Here is a 15318-nt window from a genome sequence, read left to right as displayed (position 1 = left end):
TCTTGGTTTTTTGTACTCCCCTAGGGAAACAAATGCTGAGCTGAATCTTCTAATTTCTCTTTACCCAATTCCAAGTGATTCATTTCAGGTGTGAGATATTGTTGGAGTTTGATTAATTGCACCTGCTCGCAAATATGCGCAAAATTATCAATTTGCACAGTCTGCCGCACCAAAATCCATAAACGCTTCAAAACTGGTCGCAGACGAACCACCAGGAAACCATAAAAATCATCTCCACGATGCAGACGTGCACTGCAAAGCCTCTTATGGAAACATCTATTGACCTTCATAAGAGGCATGAAAAGCAACAAATATACCTTGTCGAGATTATTTAGGAGCGCATTCAAGCTCAGAATTAGAAGTGATGGAGTCCTAAAATATTTAAGAACATAAATGGGCAAATGTTCATTTGAGGTGACTCGAACACCAATCTTGAAAAAAGATCACTACCATTATCATCACCACACAAGAACAAGAAATATGAAGGACAAATAGGACACATGAATAAAATTCCCTCTCACAGTTCGGGGCGATGTAGATTCACCTCACACATGAAAATAGTGTGGCTGATTCAAAACACAAACATGAGTATCCACCTCACACATTCTGACTACCAGGCATCTAGATTCATCTTCAGGAAAAAAATGGATGCAGTTTTGCTAATGCAAGACATATACCGACGAGGCTTTTACTTGAAAAATCAAATAAAAATTTGAATTGAGCGATGCTCACACATGAGGACTCATTTGGTTGGGGGATAACACATACAGGTAGCCCCAACATAAGCTGCTAGCTGCCACACCGGAAAACAAACTGAAATCTCCAATCACGCCATGAACTGCTCACCCTAGGAAAAATTGAGGGAACATGCCCAGAACAAAGGCAGAGACCCCTGCCAGCCCAATCCATCACTGTTTTGTCTGTGCATACATCGGCGGGGAAAACTGACACGCGGATGATAAAGTAGACAAACCCACCAGTGGGTTTCGAGACCCCATGGTCATGCATCTCGCTCCTGCAGCGGCCGCTTTAGCAACTACTACCATATACCACATCCAACAAAAAGTCCCCAACCGGGAAACAAATGAAAGATGAAACAGATTCTTGGACATCCATGAGACTCAAGCATAACGATGGATGGTCTACGGCTCATGAGGACAAGGAGAAACTCTTTTTTGATCACTTCTCCCAAACGTTAGGCCACCCCCCCCCCCCGCGCCAGCTGGACCTCAACTGGGCTGTTTTAAACCCAGCCATTCGCTCGTTGGAGGACCTCGGTTTGCCCTTCTCTGAACTTGAGATCAAGGAGGCGATCGATGACATGCCTGCGGATAAGGCCCCCGGCCCTGACGGTTTTACCATATATTTTTTCCGGTCGTGCTGGGATACCATCAAGGGAGATCTCATGCGGGTCATCAACGCTTTCTCCGAGCTGTCAGCACCCAACTTCCACATCGTCAACTCGGCCAACATTGTGCTCCTGCCCAAAAGAGACGGCGCCGAATCGATCTCTGATTTCAGGCCAATTAGCCTCATTCATGTGGTCCCGAAGATCATCACCAAAGCCATGGCACGTCGGGTTAGCCCTAAGATGAACAACATTGTCTCTCATAGTCAGAGTGCTTTCATCAAGTCCAGATCCATTCATGACAACTTCATGTACGTCAGAAACACCGCCCGCCAGCTACCTCGAAGCAAAACCCTGGCCCTTCTCATCAAGCTTGACATTGCCAAGGCCTTTGACACTGTGCGATGGGACTACATGCTCGACCTCATGCAACGCCTCGGGTTCCCACAAAGATGGCATGCCCTCATGTCGACCCTGTTTTCTACGGCTTCCTCCCGGGTCCTCCTAAACAGGATCCCTGGGAAGGATTTTTTCCACGGGTGCGGCCTGCGACAAGGGGATCCCCTCTCGCCCCTCCTTTTCGATATCGCCATCGACCCCCTTCAAAAAATTCTGGCAAGGGCCACAGACTACGGTCTTTGTCATGGGATGCCTGTCAGCTTGCAGGGTCCCCGAGTCTCCTTATATGCAGACGATGCAGTCATCTTCTTGACCCCCTCTGAGCATGATGTCTTAGCCTTGGCCAATATCTTTCAGAACTTCGGGGAGGTGTCCGGTTTGGTGAAAAATGTGGCAAAAATCTCCATAGCCCTAATTCATTGCTCCGACATTGACCTTGCGTCGGTCCTGACAAACTTCCCTGCTGCTACTGTTCAGTTTCCACTCAAGTACCTGGGCCTGCCTCTGTCGCTTGGGAGGCTAAGGCGGGCGGGTCTCCAACCCTTCATCGATAAGGCGGCTGCTCGTTTGAACCCTTGGAAGGGCAAATTTCTGAATAGGGCTGGCTGCACCGCTCTTGTGAAGTCGGTTCTCTCCTCACTGCCCATTTTCCTATTATCTGCCTTAAGAGTGGACAAGAGCATTCTAAAGGCCCTCGCCAAGATCAGTCGTAGTATGCTTTGGGCCTGCAAGGAAGTCATCAGCGTGGGGGAAATGCAAGGTCAACTGGCAGAAAGTCTGTCGTCCAAGAGATCTGGGTGGCCTTGGGGTCCTAGACCTGGAGAACTTCTCTCGCGCGCTCAGACTCCGATGGTTGTGGGATGAGTGGAAGGCGCCGGAAAAACCGTGGGTAGGATCTGAAACCCCTAATGATGCCACCGACAGAGATCTTTTCAACGCTGCTACTCGGGTCACCATTGGCGATGGTTCTAAAGCTTCCTTTTGGTCCTCCTCTTGGTTGGATGGTACTCCTCCGAAGATTATCGCCCCCTTGATTTTCATAGCCTCTCGAAGAAAGAACCGGTCGGTGCGGGATGCTCTGGAGGGTTAGAATTGGGTTGCAGACATAAATGTAGACTCTTTTACTGTTGAGCACTTGGAGCAATATGTCCGCCTTTGGCTGCTCAGGGGCGGATTGAGTGGGATTTGAAATTTTCAGATCTAAGGCGGAATCTTCCTTACGAAGTTCCTGCGACTCAGATCGGATCTTCGCGACTGCGTCCTACTCAGCGGCGGTTGCATCAGCGTTACTTACCAGGGCGTTTCCGTCGGAATCGACAATCTCGCCGATGAAGATGTGAATGCCGCTGATTGGGATGATGGAGAGCTTAATGGGGTCGGTCTTAGCCGGAATCTAGCACTCGTCCTGAGGGACGATCGGAAAGTTCCTGGCATAAAGGACACGCCCTACAGCGATGGAGTCGTTGAAGCTTCACATGGCGGAACCCTCCCGGTTCCGGCCTCCAGACGCCGCTGGCCCCACGGTGGGTGCCAACTGTCGTTGCCTATTCGACGGTACCTCGGAGGAGGGATCCTCACGAAGGGGAGAAGAAGTAGGGGCCATCGGGCGGAGAGTCCTCGGGACGGTGGTACACGATTTACACAGCTTCGGAACACCTACACGATGAAAGGGCCTACTGCTGCTTGTATGGAATTATCTGGGCGCTTTCGTGTCGTTACAATGAGTTGTGGTTGTCCCTCTAGGACTCTCAGGATCCAGCTTATAAAGACGCCAAGATCTAGGGCTTACACGGAGAGTTCTAGCCGGAATACAAGTTGCCTAACTACGGAATATTACATTGCCGTGCACGGCAATGATCCGCCCTTCCTTATACGACATACTGGATCCGGCTACCCCTGATGGGCCAGGCCGGATCCGACTTCCTGGGCTGGTCGGTGGATCCGGCTCCTCGTTCCTGGGCTAGACTTCATCCATCTTGATCTACATCAACTGGGCCGCCCGATGGGTCATACGCCAACATCACCGTCTATGGGCCACCCAGGCTTGCCGGATCTAGCCACTGTTGATGGTACACCCATGAAGTATATACCCACAACAGGAGCAATCCGCGCTTTGGAGAATTTGCTAAGTGTTATCGCCCAAATGTGAGGATGGTCACACCTGGGGAGCTATTTTCACACCATTACACGTTCAACCACACTTTCACACATATCATAGGTCCACATGCAAGATTTGATGGGATTCCGGTGCTCCGGCGGCATTCTGCTCCACCTCCCCCAAAAGAGTGGTATGTGTGCCCCGACGGGTCTACCCCCTAGATTTCTCCGCACAAGGTTCCACCAAAGGCGTCGACGCATGGCAGCGATTCCCCGCACGGCAAAGCATCTGGCCACACGGCAGCGTCAGCCCGCACGGAAAAGAATTTGGCACACGACAGCGCTGTGGACGCACGGCAAAGATGTTGACGTGCAACTTTTGCGACGCGCAGGGCAAAGAAGTCGTTGCCGTCGGAAACTCTGTCGCGCGATCGTTGTTGTGCGGTGTCGCATGGAAAAGTCTTTGCCGTGCGAATTGTCGCACGACAACGTCCTTCTTTCCCGTAGTGGTAGACACTCTTTAGTGTGTATGGATACATCTGGATTTAGATAAATCTCCGATATTTTTTACTAATGCAAGGAGTAAATCATATTTATAGGTTCATGTTAAAAAAAACTTGGCGAAGCAGTTTATTTCTGAAGACAGATGGTGATGTCCAAAAGCGTCATTTTTGGTGGACACGAGCGAGTATCAAAGTCATATCCACAAGGAAACATTGTTAATTCGCACGCGTACAGCAGGGAGACAATACGCATATATAGTGCTGTGGTGCCTATAGTTGACCAAACTTCTTACGGATTTCCTGCGCATGATCCACCATCGCAAATTTGGACGAGTTCATGCGATAAAATTCAGGAGGTGACACACATCGGCCTGAAATTAATTGTTAAAACGAAACGTGTACTTTAGTATATCTTGAAGCTGATTGATCCAGCTCATAGCGAGTTAGCGACATACATATCCTTGAGCACATAAGTCTCAAAAAGTGCAGGCCAGCACTGGAGCCGCACCATTTTATATAGTTGAAGCCTGCCTGCTAAACTCCATACGTACATTTTGGCAGTCCCTTTATGTCCACGTTTAGTTGAGCTATCACGTTCAAAGTGTGTAGCCGACATGCTAATTAATCACCTTAAAATATACCAGAGAAATTATAGGGCGTGATCGTAGATCTCGAGGGAGAGTTGACAAAGAGCTGGACAGCAGATGCGCCAACAACGGAAGGATCGTCGACGATGCAGACGCAACGTGCTAGCATATGGTTATGTGATTTATATATGAATTGGTGAATGGTAAAGTACTCCAGATATATTCTACCAGGCGAATCGGACTGATGATGGTATTGGCTAGCTAGCTACTTGAGCATATGGATCAATCCACCAACTTGCCGCGTCCATCGTCAACAACTTAGCTAGCTTATAAATACATGTGCCCCTTGCCATGCTCTTAATCAGATTAGCACATTACCGTTAACTAGTTTCCGTAGTCACTTGTCATCGCTAAGTAGCTAGCGTGCTCGATCCCCATCAAGATAGATACGATTACGAGGCAATGAAGGGTGTTGTACTTGTCGGCCTTCTTGTGGTGGCGCTTGCCGTCGCCACCAGCGCCGTGCGGCCGGGCAAGCCGGTGGTGCCGGCAGTGTTCGTGCTGGGTGACTCAACGCTAGACGTGGGGAACAACAACCACCTGCCGGGGAAGGACGTGCCCAGGGCCAACGTGCCCTTCTACGGCGTCGACTTCCCCGGCGGCCCCATGCCCACCGGACGGTTCAGCAACGGCTACAACATCGCCGATTTCATCGGTATGCACGTATCAACTACTATGTTCTTGGCTACATTACTGAATCATGTGTTGAAAACTACATAAGAACATCATGTGTTCATCAGTTCATGTTAATATTGTGTTAACTTGATACATGAATTAATGCAGCCAAGAACTTGGGTTTTGAGAGGAGCCCTTTGGCCTATCTGGTGCTGAAATCACGCAACTACCTCATCCCCAGCGCCCTGACGAGAGGAGTCAGCTATGCCTCCGCAGGAGCTGGGATCCTCGACTCAACTGTAAGTGTCGCTAAATTTCTTGGGCAGGCTGGTAACTCTTAGAGCATGTCTAACAGGCCCCGTATTTTTTCGCCCCGTAAAACGCGAGTAGAGGGCCCTGTATCCGGTTTTCACCGGCCGAAAACTCGGACGAGCTAGCAGAACCCGTATCCCCACCCCGGTTTTACGGGGTGGGGATACGGGTTCTGCTAGCTCGTCCGAGTTTACTGCCCCTCAAAACAGGGTTTTAGACAGCAATTTGCACAACAATTTCACATCAAACATAGCACATCCAAAATATGTGATGCATAATTCATAGTTTTAACATCACAACGCGAATATAGGCAATGTTCAAGCCACGGAAGTTCCCAAATGTGATCAACCATCAACGGATCCATCGCCACCGGCGGCAGCCGGATCAACCTCAACCACCTCCTCCTCGTCACCCTCATCCTCCTCCTCGTCATCAAGGTCTTCGACGTTGCACTCCCCATCGAATGCACCGATACCGGCGTCCAAATTCACCGCGGATTCGTTGAGCATGTCCAAGTAGGATGTTGTGGACTCAACATCGAACACCTTGTCTACGTCGATGGTGGGTGGCCGCGGCGCGGGCGGCGCGGGCGGCGCATCGGCCGGAACGGACGGAGGAGGGGTCGTGACCTTGGAGGGCGGTGGAGGCGCGAGGCCGATGCGGCTGATTGCCTTTGTCCGCACCTTGGCCGGCGCGGCGCCCCTCAGCCCGGCCGCCTTGGTCTTCATCCGGCCCGCCTTCTTGGCAGCCGGCGGCGCTTCGCCCGGTGAATCGGCGGCCGCCGCAGGTGCCTCGAAGAATTGCTTCAGGATCCTCTTCCTCTTCGACGGGATGGTGGAGGAGATCATGGCCGAGACGACGCCGGCTGTCAACACCCGGATTTTTAAGTCCAGATGCCTATTATGCCGTACATCGCAATCCCAGGACTATTGTTGTTGCGAGACATAATAGTTGAATATCATAGAGTCATCATTTATTACAACACATAATCGTCTTACAAAGGTAGATCACATGATCCAATATTACAATAGTAGTTGATCTATCAATCAACGAACATCACAAATAGCGGAAGCGAAGTAGTAGTGGCTATCTAATCCACAGGCCAACGCTTGACGTCAGGAGCGGTCCTAGTTGTCGTAGACGTCCTGTTGTCCATCTTCCTCGTACTGTTGTTCTCCTTCAAAGTCTGGCCATTTGAATAGCCAGGGACAAAGCCATGAGTACTTTAAAGTACTCGCAAACTAATACTAGTGTAAGAACTATCAATTCTAGTAAGGGGATACTAAGCTCTAGGTTTATTTGCATAAAGCCAAGTTTATTTCATAAACATTTAGTAAAGATGCTTGAATCACTAGACTAACTCAAGTGGGAACATTAGTGTCATTCCCACAACTTGGTTGTGATTTTAATTCAAATCCACCATTTACCTTTCAAAATTTAAAACACCAGTCATATGTCACATTTTTGAAAATGGTCTGATGACGGAACAGTATGGCCTTTCCAACCGTCCTTAACCGTGGACGCGGCTATTCGAATAGGTTTACACTCGCAGAGGTTGTACACTTGTGCCACAACTTTTGATTACATCCGTCGTGGGTAACCCTGAATAATCGTAACTCAGTACGCGGATCATCAACCATAACCTTTTACTTACATAACCTAGTATGAGCACCTCTCCCCATGAGCTTGGCCTCCCCGGTGAAAACCGCAGTCAACCCGGAACTCGCACGGGCTTGGGCCGGACATTCACCTCATCTTTATCGTTGTTTCTTTTGTGTTGTGGTGGAGGCAGCTTTTGGCATAACCCCGATGACGTTTGTTTAGAGGGAACCCATACTAAGACACATAAATTTCCAGTTAAGCCCTACCCATAATCAGGTATTGTGGGGGTACTTGTAAATTGGAATGGTATCGCATCCGAACCCAACCATCAGCTTTCGTAAAATTTCACCAAGTCATTCACCAGTCATATTCACCTTCAAAATCTTTCAATAGAATGAATCATCATTCCAAGGTTTTCAAAGTCATTTCATTTCATATGATCCCATCTAGAGTAGTCAATTTTATTTATTTAGCAATAGCAACTAGTCATGAGGGGTGCTAACTAGCTTTTGTTGCTCTAGGCTAACTTTGATGCTCTTGCCCTACTCCATATCTAAACCAAGTGAATCATGAATCAAAAAGTAAACTTTGATAAACAAACTTTAGAAAAGCTTGCAAAGTAAAAACTTGTAAGGTAAAAACTTGGGATAGGATCATTAAGCATAAATTAAATGGGGATGAGGCCTTGCTCTTGTAGAGCTTTGCCTTAGGGTATCTTGCAAGAATATTAGCTTGCCTTGGTTGGTGTATGGATCAAAATGTTCCTCCTTCTTCTCCGTAGATGTTCTCGTCGTCCCCTTCGTAGCCTTCGGTACTAGCGTCTATAAACGAATACGAGGATACAATCACCACACAAAACTTGCATGCTAGACTAAACACACCAAAGATTCACACAAGCCTATGCTAGCATCACATCTTATTAGCATGGTGATTTACTTGGTGTTATTTTAAAGAAAACAATAATTTCCTCTCATTATAATTTTTTATTAGTATAACTCTTTAATGCTTTGGAGGAAATAGTTTCCTCTCATTATAATATTAATTAATGTTTCTATTTATTTATTTGGAGAACTAATCTCCTCTCATTAAATATGGTTAAGATTTAATTTCCTCAAATACTAAGGTATGAGCACATGTTGACTAAGGTCAACACTTCACACTTATTATTTGAGAAACATGATTTAAATGAGGGAATACACCCCATGCCATTTAATACCAACATAGTAATGATTTAATATCATCAAATAATTCCATATGAGAGTTAATAGACCATGGTCTCTACCTCATGTAGAATTACTTGAGACAAAGGTTTAAATGAGAGGGATACCTCTCATATGATTTAACAATTAGTTGGAACAATTTAAATGCTACCATGGCGATCATTTAATATTCTTAAGTGAGCAAATATGAGACCAAGCAACAAGGGTCATCACATTACTTCATATTACTTGTGAGAAATGATTTTAAATGAGGTGCTACACCTCATGCATTTTAATACTAGCATGGAGATGATTTAATGTCTCTAAGTAACCAAGCATGAGGCTTATTAGACCAAGGTCAGTACCTCTATTTGAATTACTTAGGATCACAATTTAAATGAGAGAGAAGCTCCCATACTATTTAAATAAGTTTATATGTATGTGTTAAATGGACTAGAAATGGCTCCATAGTCATTATTTGTATCTAGTCCATGATCATGCAAAACACTATGCTATATTTTTGCATAAACAATTAGATTATGTCAAATGTGATTTATTAGAGTTGGAATCAACTCAAAATCATTTATAGATAATTTTTAATATTTATTTGAAGTTAGAAAAGGCCCTGCCTTGTTATTTTTATCATTTAAATTTAATTACGAAATTGGGCATGAGGCCAGTGGCATTATTTAGACAATTTCATGGGCTTTCCAAATATATAAAATTTGTCAAATTTGGTGTAGTAGATTTTAAACTATTCAAATTTTTCTAAACATTCAGCAGGGTAAATTTGAATAAAGAATAAACCCAGATTTGAATTTGTGGGCTAGGCGGGAAAAGTTATTGGGCCGAAACGAATTTAAACAGCGCTTCGCGGCCCAACACGCGGCTGGCGCGCTCGGGCCGCGCTGACAGGGTGGGGGCCACCTGTCGGCGCCTCTTAACCACGCGAATCGGTACGTGCTCGTTAGGCCGTAGGATTAGAAAGGGATCCAGCGGCCGGGGATCGTCGTCGTCTCCGACGAGCGACGGGCTCACTGGCGGCGAACCTAGGGGGTCGGCGGCCTTACCGGCGTTCCCGCGGGGTTCTGGTGGTGGCGAGGTGACGTTGTAGAGGATGCTGAGTCGTCTGGTAGCAGTGGCGAAGCTCGGGGTGGCGCCAATCGTCGACGGTGATGTCCTGGCTCCGGCGGGCTTCGTCTTGCAATTGGAGCAGCTCCGGTGGCGAGGTGTCAAATTGAGGTGGGGAGCGTGTTCAGAGAAGGGAGGGGAGCAGATGGTGTGAAGAAGTTGTGGGCGGAGGAGCTCTATTTATAGGGTTGATCGGTGGCCGTGGGGTGCTGCAAGGGCGCGGCCGTGGCGTGGCGCTTCCGGCGAGCGAAAGGGCAAGCGAAGGACGGCATCTCGTAGGCGTCGTCCTGGAGATGCTCAACGGCTAGCTAGCGCAGAGATAGGGCTACGGAAACGCTCGAGTTCTTGCTGTGATCATCGCGGTACCCGCGGTACGTCGGCGACGAGGACGGTGGTGACAGGGCCACCGCAGTCGTTCGAGTGTGTCTAGCTGGTAGAGGGCTTGGAGTGGCTACTCGACGTCGCGATAGGGATGCAGGGGGAGGACGGCGTCGCTCGAGTGCCCGTCGTACTGGCGCGCTCCAGAGCGCGGTGACCGCGGGCATGGGCGTGTACTGGCACGATCTGGGCGTGCGCGTTCTGGCCAGTGTCGTGCAGGGGTGATCGAGTGCAATGTACTGGCAGTGTCCTTGTGTGTTAGAGATGCTCGGTGACATGGAGAAACGACGAGGGAGAGGCCAGGGAGGGAGGTGCCAAAGGTGGCCGGCATGGCATTGTTTGGCAAACTTTAGGGTTTCTCCACGACTTTAATCGTCCATGCAAGTACTGGGCTAGAGGCAGGGGGTGTAGGGGAGGCTGATGATCACATTGCCAAAGTGGTTTAGGCTCAAATCTGCTGGACAATAGCATGTAACACAAATCCCAGATGCTGCCTGCCACCTGTTCGACAGAATGCCCGCATGAAACTTTCTTTTGAATTTTGAAAATCTCTTTGGTGAATCTCATTTATATAATTATTGTGATGTATTGGTGGTGGTGGCACTCAATTTGGAAGTGATTTGCAAAAATTCAAATTTGAGGGGATCTTCTTCTCTCTCTCGGGTTCCCTCTTTGCCCTCTTATTCTGGTCAACCTAGTCAACTTTAGGGAGGGTGGTCAACATCAAAGTTACTCACCTTGACATGGTCTTGGATGACATGGCCTTGGTTGACAAAGTTTAGTTTAGGATTTGAGAAATACAGAGGGGTAAAGTGGTGAAGAAAATAATTTTGGCCCAAATGACCATTATCATATGTAAGATGAAATCTTGATTTTCTTTGATTTGATTCTTGATCCAAAGATGCAATTGTGTTAGTTTATCACATTGAAGTATTTTAGAAGCAAGGAAACAAGTAATTATGGCCTTGGTGAAGAATTTGCATTTCTACATAAAGTATATGTGAGTGATGAATGGGTTTTTCCCATTTTCTTTATTTCTCCTTAAGTTAGGGTTTTGTGATCTTGATTATGGTTCACATAGCAATGGTTAAGCATGCTAACACTCATCATGGCAATTGCACAAAAGGAATCACTCAATGCAAGAAACTATATGTGGCACTCTATGCATATGTTGCATTTAAATTTTAATTTGACTTGGCTAGACCCAAATGGTGTTGTTGAGTGTTGAGATGGTATATAGAAGTGCTCCCATAATTCACAACAAGTATTAGTGTCAAGGTTCTTAAATTCACATATTTGCTATTTTTCTCTCATATGCCTCTATGGCATTTTTAGTTTTCTTTTAATTTCTTTGGTTTCACTTTGGATTTGGTTTGATAAGTGCTAGGTAGAGTGTATGAATGTTTTCCCAAACTTGTAAACAAGGTAGGAGGGTCTAGGGTTAAGATTTATAAAAATAGCCATAGGCACATATGCCTTTTTCTTATTTAATCTAATTCCTTTTTATTTTGTTTATAATGGATGGTGAGAAGAGGGGTGAGGTTTAGGGTTTAGTTGAGTATCTCAATGGTTCACCACTATTTAGAAAGGTAAGAATGGTATTAGTTAATATTTGCATAATAGGGCTATATGCCCACCTATGCCTTTTTATTTTATTTTAGTTCCTTCTTATTTGATACTATTTAGTTTTGAGAAGATTAGGGTTTAGGGTTTTGGAATTAGGTTCAATGCAATAAATAAACAATCATGGCAATATCACAACATATACGCATGCTCACATGTACCAAACTTAATTTAATAAAAGTTTTTGTTGGTTCCCAAAATTTGGAACTAGGGAAATTCATTTGTTTTGTTTTGAATTTTTGGGATGTTACACCGGCGGTCGGCGGACCTCCGACGGGGACATCAACCACCGCGCCCTAAGGAGGTGTACCGCCGGCGGTAGGCGGCTCTTGCGGACGGTCCATGGCGGCGGGATCCGGCCGGGAAGGGCGGGGCGGAGGAGATCGGGAAGCGGCGGCGGCGGTTGGCTTCAGCGAAACCCTTCGCGCGCAGTGGACTGGACGATACCGGTTTCGTCCACTATCCCCGCTCCCACCCCGCACAAGTAGGGGGCGACGACCCGCCCCGTACTCGAAAACAGCAAAAAACGATGCGGGGGCCGTTTTTACGGGGCGTGCTAGACGGCCGGGTAGAGCCGAAACCCTCAAATCAGCGGTTATTATACGGGTTTGCCCCTTTTACGGGGTCTGTTAGACCTGCTCTTAGGCCTGGCAGTTGCCGAGCGGTCTAGTCTTTTGCCGAGTGCCACGTTCATTTGCCATCAAATGACTGTCGTCGTCACTTTTCTCCCGAGTATCTTATTTACCGAGTTCCTACGGTAGCACTTGGTTTAGGGCATGTACAATATAAGATGTTGAGTGAGATGTTTAGAAAAATGAACTAGTTTTCTTTCAATCACTACTGTTTATTTATACGAGAAAGTTAGTACATAAATAGACACCTTTATTAAAATCAGAATTGTTGCTTAAGGAAAAAATCATGTTTACTTTTATAAGCATATCTCTATAAGTGCTTCCCATGCATTGTACGCAGATGGCTACGGCCGGTGCTTTAGAAAAAAAAATCCAGTGTTTCCTGCCACGCCGGACATGTCAGGTGCTTGTGAAAGGCAAAGAGTGTCTAGTTTGACGTCGATGACTCGGAAGCTACTCCATTTTTACGTACATGCCCATAATTGAATCACCTAAGTAGAGATGCTAGCATTGGAGAGGAAGACGCTTGAACAAGTGCTTTCCTTTCTCTCTCCTTAAGCACATGCATTTAGGCACTGTATTCCTTAAAAAAAGAATGCATAACTTGATCGATTCTGATCTTTGATATCACTAGCTTCAATCAGATTACAGAAGGCATCATTACCTTGCCCAATATGCGCGCTTAATGTTGAAATGCAAATATGAATATTAATATTCATTCAAAAAAGAACCTACTATATCTGCTTGAATGAGTCTATCAACCTTTCCCAATTTGGGAACATGAGCGAAAAAGGGGATGACTCCTCTCCCTTTTCGAAACCCTCTCTGCAGTTACATGCCCTAATGGTTTGCCGAATGTCACGTCGATCACGACGCCCGACAAATCCACATATGCCAAGCAAAGCGTTGCTTGGTATAGGTAGTGCCATCTCATAAACATCTTATATATGTAACATCCACCACTGGCACACGATTGTAAGTACAAAATTGTTGAAAACAATGAACTCAAGAGCAACACCAAAGTTTTGCTGCTTTAAGTGAATATGTTTAAAATATCATAGAGAAATAAAGATGGTACTTTTCTAAAGATCGAAAATGAAAATTCACGCTGCCAGTGTTGACCTAGCTCGAAGCGCATGCCGATGCTAGTTTTTTGCACGGCACCATTGCAAAAGGTTTTTTTGGGGTTGAATTCCGTTGCCGAGGGAGCAAGGAACGTGGGATTACGTACACAACGAGACACTCTCATCAGTCACCACATGCAAGTATCATACACGCCACGTTGCCTAGATGCACTTATAAGTAGTTTATGGGTCGACACACGCTCAGCCAGGTTGCATCTCGATTTGGCGAAGTCAAACGTCACTGACAGAATTCCAGCCACAGATCATATGTATATTTCCGATGATGTCGGTTTCCACCGTCTCTGATTTACCGTTCTAGTGCGTACATGTATGCACTAACACAAGAGAAAAAGGAGAAACCGATGTCTGTTCATGTGCTTCTCGATCCGTCTATCACTAGCTACATCCTATGGTATGATTATGCGCGTGTCTCCCATGTATAGTGGATCTCTAGACGTTTAGGCGTTTCACATAGCAAGGTTAGCCTCCTCCTTACATGTGACTTATGTTATACCCCGACTTGACACTAACCTTATGATTCATTGCAGAACGCAGGGAACAACATCCCGCTTTCAAAGCAGTTGATCTACTTCGCGTCAACCAAGTCCGAGATGGAGGCCGCTTGGGGCACCCACAAGGTCTCCACACTTCTCGCCAACTCCTTCTTCCTCCTCGGCTTCGGCAGCAACGACATGTTCCAGACCAACCCTAAGACCCCAGCCGACGTCGCCGCGCTCTATGCCGTCCTCGTCTCCAACTACTCCGCCGCCATAACAGACCTGTATGGGATGGGTGCGAGGAAGTTCGGGATCATCAATGTAGGCCCAGTAGGATGCGTACCGGGGGTCCGCGTGCTAAATGCAACGGGAGCGTGCAACGACGCTATGAACAGATATGCTGCCGGATTCGCTGCCCTTGTGAAATCGGCGCTCGCTGACCTTGCTCCAAAGCTCCCCGGCTTTGCCTACTCCCTTGCCGACTCCTTCGCTGCCACACAGGCCAGCTTCTCCAACCCGCAGGTGCTCGGTACGTGTTTCCAAATACTAAAATTGTACGTTTGGCATTTCAGCAAAAACTGTAACCGATTATGTCAAATTTCTGAATTTTCTGCATGCAGCCATTTTCTAAAATTCTGTGAAAATTATGTGCTGATTGATCCGAAATTGTTTCCTCACTTTGTTAAGGTTTCGTAAGTTCGGACAGCGCGTGCTGCGGGACAGGGAGGCTGGGTGCGGAGGGAGGAACGCTATGCAAGAGGAACGACACTTTGTGTGCCGACCGGGACGCCTACGTGTTCTGGGACTCGGTCCACTCCACCCAGAGGGCCGCTGAGCTTGGTGCCCAGGGTCTGTTCGATGGCCCAGCTGAGCTCACCACACCAATAAACTTCAAGCAGCTGGCCTATAAGAGATACTGATTTTTTTAGGCTATAAGAGCAAGATATATTTATTTTGTTTGAGGAAAAGAACCATTTCTTCTTCTTTTTTTACGTGTAAGAGATGCTTAATTATCAATTCATTTGTCGCTGTTGGTTGTAGTTTTTTTGTTTCTGTCACAATAATACAGCCCATGGCCTCTAGAAAAAAAAAGGAGTAACCTGAGATTAATCTTCTAATTTATCTTTAATTTCATTTCAAGTGTGAGACATGTAAATTTTTATTGGAAGTTGCATTATTGCACCCCACCTTCTCCCTCTCTACATAAGTAA

The 15318-nt window shown here is 46.6% G+C and overlaps 1 protein-coding gene across 1 annotated transcript; it reads left to right on the top strand.

Annotated features, from left to right (window-relative positions):
* Positions 1–5396: 5396 nt before the first annotated feature.
* LOC124665243 (GDSL esterase/lipase At1g71250-like) lies at positions 5397–15027 on the top strand. The gene is made up of 4 exons (XM_047202664.1): positions 5397–5649; positions 5778–5908; positions 14159–14636; positions 14795–15027. Exons 1-4 carry the CDS (start codon positions 5397–5399, stop codon positions 15025–15027), a joined length of 1095 nt encoding a protein of 364 aa, XP_047058620.1.
* Positions 15028–15318: the final 291 nt, after the last annotated feature.

Source organism: Lolium rigidum, chromosome 1 (assembly GCF_022539505.1).
Source record: "Lolium rigidum isolate FL_2022 chromosome 1, APGP_CSIRO_Lrig_0.1, whole genome shotgun sequence".
Taxonomy (NCBI): Eukaryota; Viridiplantae; Streptophyta; class Magnoliopsida; order Poales; family Poaceae; genus Lolium; species Lolium rigidum.
This window is presented reverse-complemented; position numbering and strand designations above follow the sequence as displayed.

What these genes read in the sequence shown, in the direction of transcription:
- LOC124665243 (XM_047202664.1), top strand. Translation starts at nt 5,397, where the DNA reads ATGAAGGGTGTTGTACTTGTCGGCCTTCTTGTGGTGGCGCTTGCCGTC. An exon ending in CAACATCGCCGATTTCATCG is followed by an intron (nt 5,650 to 5,777) that starts GTATGCACGTAT and finishes GAATTAATGCAG; the next exon opens with CCAAGAACTTGGGTTTTGAG. An exon ending in CTGGGATCCTCGACTCAACT is followed by an intron (nt 5,909 to 14,158) that starts GTAAGTGTCGCT and finishes GATTCATTGCAG; the next exon opens with AACGCAGGGAACAACATCCC.